Source organism: Salvelinus namaycush, chromosome 37 (genome assembly GCF_016432855.1).
Source record: "Salvelinus namaycush isolate Seneca chromosome 37, SaNama_1.0, whole genome shotgun sequence".
NCBI lineage: Eukaryota > Metazoa > Chordata > Actinopteri > Salmoniformes > Salmonidae > Salvelinus > Salvelinus namaycush.
Window position 1 is genome coordinate 20,398,328 of NC_052343.1, and position 7,711 is coordinate 20,406,038.

Genomic DNA, 7,711 nt, shown 5'->3' on the forward strand with positions numbered 1-7,711 from the left:
GACATTGCAATTTTTACTCTTTGCAGCATGCCTAAGGCACGTTCACGTAGATGAGCAGGGACCCTGGGCATCTTTCTTTTGGTGTTTTTCAGAGTCAGTAGAAAGGCCTCTTTAGTGTCTTAAGTTTTCATAACTGTGACCTTAATTGCCTACCGTCTGTAAGCTGTTAGTGTCTTAACAACCGTTCCACAGGTGCATGTTCATTAATTGTTTATGGTTCATAGAACAAGCATGGGAAACAGTGTTTAAATCCTTTACCATGAAGATCTGTGAAGTTATTTGGGTTTTTACGAATTATCTTTGAAAGACAGGGTCCTGAAAAAAGGACGTTTCTTTTTTTGCTGAGTTTAGTATGTGTGTCATAAATGGCACCCTATTCCCTATGGGCCCGGGTCAAAAGTAGTGTACCATATAGAGAATATGATGCCATTGGTGATGCAGCCTTAGTATATGTTCAGTCAGCGAAGTCAAATCAATAAGGGCTTGAAATTAAGGCATGTACTGTACGTCCATAGAGGTCGGTCAGTGGTACTCTTATAGGCGGAAAACATAGCCCATATAACTATGAATCCAGAGACTAGAAGTGGATATCATTCAGCTAAATGACCTGAAGGTTGCTTAGGCACTGCATTGACTCAAGTCCTCAACGCTGTGCCAAGCACTTAATACATCTCACTGATACTCAACATTTTCACAACGACAATGTGGAGTGTTCTTCAGCACACCTGCTAACCTGTCTGAGACTAAGGGCTCGATTCAATCCGTAGCTCAGAATATCTGCGTTGTAGCGCAGTTCACATTTAAAGGTAATTTCCGATTGAGCTGACGTATCGTTTACCATGAATGCAGTCTCCGCAACCTTGGGAACATTGCCTTTAATTGTCAATCGTGCTATAAAGCGGATCTTCAGCACAACGGATTGAATTGAGCCCTAACTGTCTGTATACATAAACTACTGGACATGAGCTATATACAGTGGCAAGAAAAAGTATGTGAACCCTTTGGAATTACCTGGACTTCTACATAAATTGGTCATCAAAATTGATCTGATCTTCATCTAAGTCACACCAATAGACAAACACAGTCTGCTTAAACTAATAACACACAAACAATTATACGTTTTCATGTCTTTATTGAAAACACTGTGTAAACATTCACAGTGCAGGGTGGAAAAAGTATGTGAACCCTTGGATTTAATAACTGGTTGACCCTCCTTTGCCAGCAATAACCTCAACCAAACGTGTTCTGTAGTTGCGGATCAGACCTGCACAACGGTCAGGAGGAATTTTGGACCATTCCTCATTACAAAACTGCTTCAGTTCAGCAATATTCTTGGGATGTTTGGTGTGAACCGCTCTCTTGACATCATGCCACAGCATCTAAATCGGGTTGAGGTCAGGACTCTGACTGGGCCACTCCAGAAAGCGTATCTTCTTCTGTTGAAGCCATTTGGTTGTTGATTTACTTCTGTGTTTTGGGTTGTTGTCCTGTTGCATCACACAACTTCTGTTGAGCTTCAACTGGCAGACAGATAGCCTTACATTCTCCTGCAAAATGTCTTGATAAACTTGGCAATTAATTTTTCCGTCGATGATTGCAAGCTGTCCAGGCCCTGAGGCAGCAAAGCAGCTTCAAACCATGATGCTCCCTCCACCATACTTTACAGTTGGGATGAGGTTTTGATGTTGGTGTACCGTGCATTTTTTTCTCCACACATATTGTTGTGTGTTCCTTCCAAACAACTCAACTTTAGTTTCATCTGTCCACAGAATATTTTGCCAGTTGCACTGAGGAACATCCGAGATGCTCTTTTGCGAACTTCAGACGTGCAGCAATGTTTTTTTGGACAGCAGTGGCTTGTTCCATGGTGTCTTCCCATGAACACCATTCTTGTTTAGTGTTTTACGTATTGTAGACTCGTCAACAGAGATGTTAGCATGTTCCGGAGATTTCTGTTAGTCTTTAGCTGACACTAGGATTCTTCTTAACCTCATTGTGCATTCTGCGCTGTGCTCTTGCAGTCATCTTTGCAGGACGGCCACTCCTAGGGAGAGTAGCAACAGTGCTGAACTTTCTCCATTTATAGACAATTTGTCTTACCGTGGACTGATGAACACCAAGGCTTTTTTTTGTAACCCTTTCCAGCTATATGCAAGTCAACATTTCTTAATCTTGGGTCTTCTGAGATGTCTTTTGTTCGAGGCATGGTTCACATCAGGCAATGCCTCTTGTGAATAGCAAACTCACATTTTGTGAGTGTTTTTTATAGGGCAGGGCAGGTCTAACTAACATCTCCAATCTCATCTCAATTTTTGTACTCAAGGTTAACTGACTCCTGACTCCAATTAGCTTTTAGAGAAGTCATAGGGGTTCACATACTTTTTCCAACCTACACTGTGACTGTTTAAATGATCTATTCAATATAGGCAAGAAAAATACAATAATTTGTGTGTTATTAGTTTAAGCACACTGTGTTTGTCTGTTGTTGTGACTTAGATGAAGATCAGATCAAATGTTATGACCAATTTATGCAGAAATCAAGATAATTCCAAAGGGTTCACATACTTTTTCTTGCCACTGTATATAGTTCACATGAAGTTACAGTCAGCTTAGCTACAAACTATACAGCCACAGACTTCAGAGAAGCTTGGACACAATAGATACAGGAGTGAACAGAAAAACAACCCCTATTAAAGACAACAAAAAAACTAGTCTAAACAATGGCTGTATGAAAGTTGAGTAACTGACCTACGTCTGTGACTGCCAGACATGGGACACAAGCTATTTTAAGTGCAAAGCAACAATGTCCCTACACAAGCAAGGCCTTTGAGCGTTCACAGTGCATACCAACCATTCACAAGATTCCCATCCACCTCATTTAGCCTAACCAGAGAGCTGCATTTGATTAACATCCAACCAGGATAAAGAATATATTTTTCAAACCAGACTTCACAGTTGGCTGTAACCACTGAGATAAAACTCATGTTCATTGTTGAGCTTTTCCAGCTGTAAAAATGATTGCTATTCCATGTTGTTACAAAGTGAATACTACACAGAGTCTATGAAGCAGATTTGTTTACACTCTAAATCTTAAACTACATTTTAGGCAGGTACCCTAGCGGTTAAGAGCATTGGGCCAAGAACCGAAAGGTCGCTGGTTCTAATCCCCTAGCCGAGTAGTTGAAAAATATGTTGATGTGCCCTTGAGCAAGGCACTTAACCCTATTTGCTCCTGTAAGTCATTTTGAATAAGACCACCTGCTAAATTACTAAAATATAAATGTACAGTAGGCTAACAGCATGATTCAATCCATCATCTCTGGTTTATAACACATGAAAATAATATATATTTTAAATCAACATGACAGTTGGTGCAAAGGTTGGATTTTTTATTCTTTAAAGTAATCAGTGTGGATATAAAGAAATGTTTCTATAAATATAATGTTTTTAGTAACAAACAAATGCAGAATACCAGAATGAAACATAATAGATGTCAAAGGCATGAACATGTTGTTTAATAGAGAGCCATCCATGCATTTAGGGTAAAATAACTGTCATGCATTTGACAAGAACATAACAGAAGATGTTTGAGGTGGGGAAAGATCACGGTGTCTTCCTTTATAAAGCCTAAAGACAGCTGCTCATCCTGCATGGTTAGCACCCACACACACACACGAGCATGTGTGCACACACAAACACAAGCACGCACTTAACCAGGAGAGAAATGACTCAGGGGTGAAAGGGGACTGCTTCAAGCTGCCACCTGGGACAATTGTAAAAAACAAAAACGGCCACATTTTGCCAACAATTACCTTGTGGGGAATATTCATTTTCTGACTCTGATTACCCGTAGGTCTGAAAATTACAAAACGCACTGTCCTATCTCCTTCAATTATGAATTTGTTTTCAGTTTTTATAAGCCAATTATACAGCCGGCTGTAGAGTAGGCTACTGCGTATTTCAACTTGTTCATTAGTGAAGGATTGGTATTTCTGCTGTCTGTATGTCTGTCTGTCTGTGAGAAAGCATTAGGGGTGCAGCTGATGTGTTATGTAACCCACCTCTGAGTCTGAGCTGTCTCTGTCCAGCATTCTGTATTCCCCTAGCCTGGTCCAAGACCTGATTGTGCTGTCCTGCCTACTCCTATGGTCCTTCGGGGATGGCAAGACAGCACAAACAGATCTGGGACCAGGCTAGTATTTCTCCTCAAAGTGCTCAAAAAGGTAAACAAAAGGCACAAACAAGGTGTGTCTGTTCTGTGTTAATAGGCAGCAAGGATATCTGAAACACATAAACAAAATGTTGAAAAGATCCTGCAAATGGTTTACTTTCAGTCTATTAAAATATTTTGTTGTAATCACCAAAATATGGCTTTTAACTTTGGTGAAAGTATTCGGGCTAAATTTGGGGCTAAATGTTCTCATCCTAGCTTAAAGTACTGTAGGTTATAAAAACATGTGTATTTGGAGGATTCATGTCATGTAGGCTACACAGTACATGTGCACACAATACCAAACCTATACCCACTTTCTTGTTATAAAAATGCTGACTGTACTTTTAACCCTCAAATCCAAGGCATTTAGAAATATGTTGAACACATAATCCCAAACCTATACCTCGTTTTTAAATACATGTTGATTGTATTTTTAACCTTCAAATCCCAGGCATTTAGAAATATCTTGAATAGAAGAGAACAGTTGGACAGAAAGAACAGCAGTATAATGGGGGATAAGGACCCACGAGGAAGCAATTGTTTTTCACAGAACTCTGCTGCTTAGAATAGAAACCATGTTCCGAGCCAGTCTACTGATCAAACACAGCTACAACCCTCTCCCAGCAGTGACCAAGCCAACTCAGGTCCTAAGACAACCACATCCTTAATGCTAAATGCTCAGGCAGCTGGCTCTTTATCACCAAGGTCCATTTCCATTATGCCCAAAGTGTGTCAAATAAATGTTGGTTTTAATAGAGGGAAACAACTAAAAAAGAGAATTTTGATCTTTAAATACAAATATATACTTACAAAAATCTCACAAAATGTTTTATGTACAATAGAAACATCATGTACCAATGAGTGTCTCTGCATGGCAATTAAGTCCAAAAACAATTATCATTCATTCAGTCTGTAAATAAACAGTTTTTTATGTGTGGGGGACACCCATCATAGGCTACAGTACATCCAGAGGTCTCACCCCACTCAGACCATTCACACTGTGGTCTCTCCCTGGTTGTTGTTAGCCAGTCTCGTATAAAACCTCTTCCAAGAGTTGAGGGTCTTCCCAGACCAGATCCAGAACCCGGACGTTATCCCCACGATCAGAGTCATGAGGTACTTGATCATGAAGACGGTGAAGTCGGGGCTCATGTTGGGGTGTGGGTGGGCCGGACAGGGCACGGCATACGTCTTACACGTCTGGCTGATCCACGTCCTCTCCCACTGCTCCCGGAAGGCCTGCTCGTAGAAGTAGCAGGCGATGACGATGGTGGCGGGGACGGTGTAGAGCACGCTGAAGATCCCTATCCTCACCATCAGCTTCTCCAGCTTCTCCGTCTTAGTGCCGTCGTGCTTCATGATGGTTCTGATCCGGAACAGAGACACGAAGCCGGCCAGGAGGAACGAGGTGCCGATGAAGAGGTAGACAAAGAGCGGTGCCAGGACGAAGCCTCGGAGAGCGTCCACGCTGTTGATGCCCACGAAGCACACACCGCTAAGGACATCCCCGTCCACCTGGCCCACCGCCAGGATAGTGATGGTCTTAATGGCGGGCACAGCCCACGCCGCCAGGTGGAAGTACTGCGAGTTGGCCTCGATGGCTTCGTGACCCCACTTCATCCCTGCTGCCAGGAACCAGGTGAGGGCCAGGATGACCCACCAGATGGAGCTGGCCATGCTGAAAAAATACAACATCATGAAGAGGATGGTACATCCCTCCTTTTTGGTACCCTGCACCACAGTCCTAATGTCGTTGTCAAACCTGTCATTGCAAACCACCTTGTCCTCAAGGAGAAATCCAGCTATGTATGCAATGGATACCATGGTGTAGCAACCTGATAGGAAGATAATAGGACGCTCAGGGTAGCTGAAGCGTTTCATGTCCACCAGATAGGTTAGAACGGTAAATAACGTGGATGCACAACATAACACGGACCAGATTACTATCCATATACTGGCGAATTTTAACTCTTCCTCGCTGAAGTACATCATTCCGTTAGATTTCTTTGGCTCGCACGGTGCGCCACAGTCATCCTCACCGAGAAAACGGTAATTCAAATAAGTGGGTACTTTCAGCGAAGCCGGGCACTTGAACTGTCCTTTTACAATCCCAGTATCATGCGGAGGCTCCGTTACATCGGGGGTGGGATTGACCGGTGTGCTTTGACCCGACATATTCTGCCCGACGCACAGCTCGCCCGCTCCGTGAACCGGGAATAACTCGCACACGAGCCTTTCCGGCCACTGAAAACCGAATTTGTTCATGAGCGCCTCGCAGCCCTGTCTCGCCCTCTCGCACAGTGACCTGCACGGGGGAAGCGCCTGCTCAAGCACGGTGCACACAGGCGCATACATGGAGCAGAGGAAAAACTTTAAATCAGGAGAACACTGAACTTTCACAAGCGGGTAAAACTGGTGTACCTCGAGCCCTGCGTCCTCCTGGTTTGTGTGTCCTAGTAAATTTGGCATGATGGTCTCGTTGTATGCGATGTCCGTACAAAGTGGAATAGAAATCGGTTGGCAAAAGCCGTGCTCCGGAATAGACATTCCCCGGTCGCCATACTGTCCATTTACCCTTATAGATCCTAAACTGATCAATAAAAACACCTGCAAAAATATACACAGTACTCTGTTATAATCCATTGCGAAAGCATTACGCACGGCCACAGACATACTTTCTTTGCGGTTTCTTCCAAAACTAGCTAGCTCGCCAGCTAGCGAGAAACTACTTCCCCGCTCCCTTTCTTTGTTGGGTTTTTCTTTCCTTGTAAATGTACTCCCTTCCTGCGTAACTTTTGGTTGTTTTTGCTTCTCCCCGTCGTTGCGCAGAGATGTTGAAGGTCCCCCAAAATCAAAAAATATCGCTGACAGAATTTTGAGAAAAAAATCCGACCTACTATACACAACACACAGGTCCGGACTCCGCAACGTTCTTCTGCTGCTCTAGCTGCCCGACAAACCTGATAGCCTCTCTCTGCTCTGCGCTGTTCAAACCTGTTTCCAGGCGCCCTGCCGTCTCAGTGAGCCGTCTCTCTCTCCTCCATATGGAAAAAAGGGTTGGACTAACAGATGCAAGGTTTAGGGATCGTCTACAATTGCTCATCTTGTGTATGGCTCTCGATTTTTGACTGATGAGTTTCAATGTCTTAGTTCTATAGCCCGAAACAATATTAAATATTTTATATAAGAATTATGCCCTTATAAATAGGCCTATGATATTCTGAAAGCCACATCTAGGACTACTGATGGAAAAGGAAAGACTATTTTACAAATCTGACAGTAGGCCTACTGTTTATATGAGCTTACCCTTTACCCTTAACTTCTATGTTCATAAAAACTGTGAGGTATTGACTCAGAGATATCCTATTAGACCTCCTCAAATAGCCTACTATTGTAACAGTCCAGACCCCTTGATATTATCATCCAGTAAAACTGTGTGTGACTGTAAAACACACTAAAGAAATGCCATGCGCTTTCCATATTACAAATGAGTATAGC

The 7,711-nt window shown here is 42.8% G+C and overlaps 1 protein-coding gene across 1 annotated transcript; it reads right to left on the reverse strand.

Moving 5' to 3' along the window:
• Nucleotides 1–3,374: 3,374 nt before the first annotated feature.
• Nucleotides 3,375–7,209, reverse strand: LOC120031410 (frizzled-1-like). The gene has a single exon (XM_038977147.1). It carries the CDS (start codon nt 6,884–6,886, stop codon nt 5,207–5,209), a length of 1,680 nt encoding a protein of 559 aa, XP_038833075.1. The 5' UTR covers nt 6,887–7,209; the 3' UTR covers nt 3,375–5,206.
• Between the last annotated feature and the right edge of the window lie 502 nt (nt 7,210–7,711).

Coding starts and splice junctions, on each gene's coding strand:
- LOC120031410 (XM_038977147.1), bottom strand. CDS start 6,886: ATGTCTGTGGCCGTGCGTAATGCTTTCGCAATGGATTATAACAGAGTA.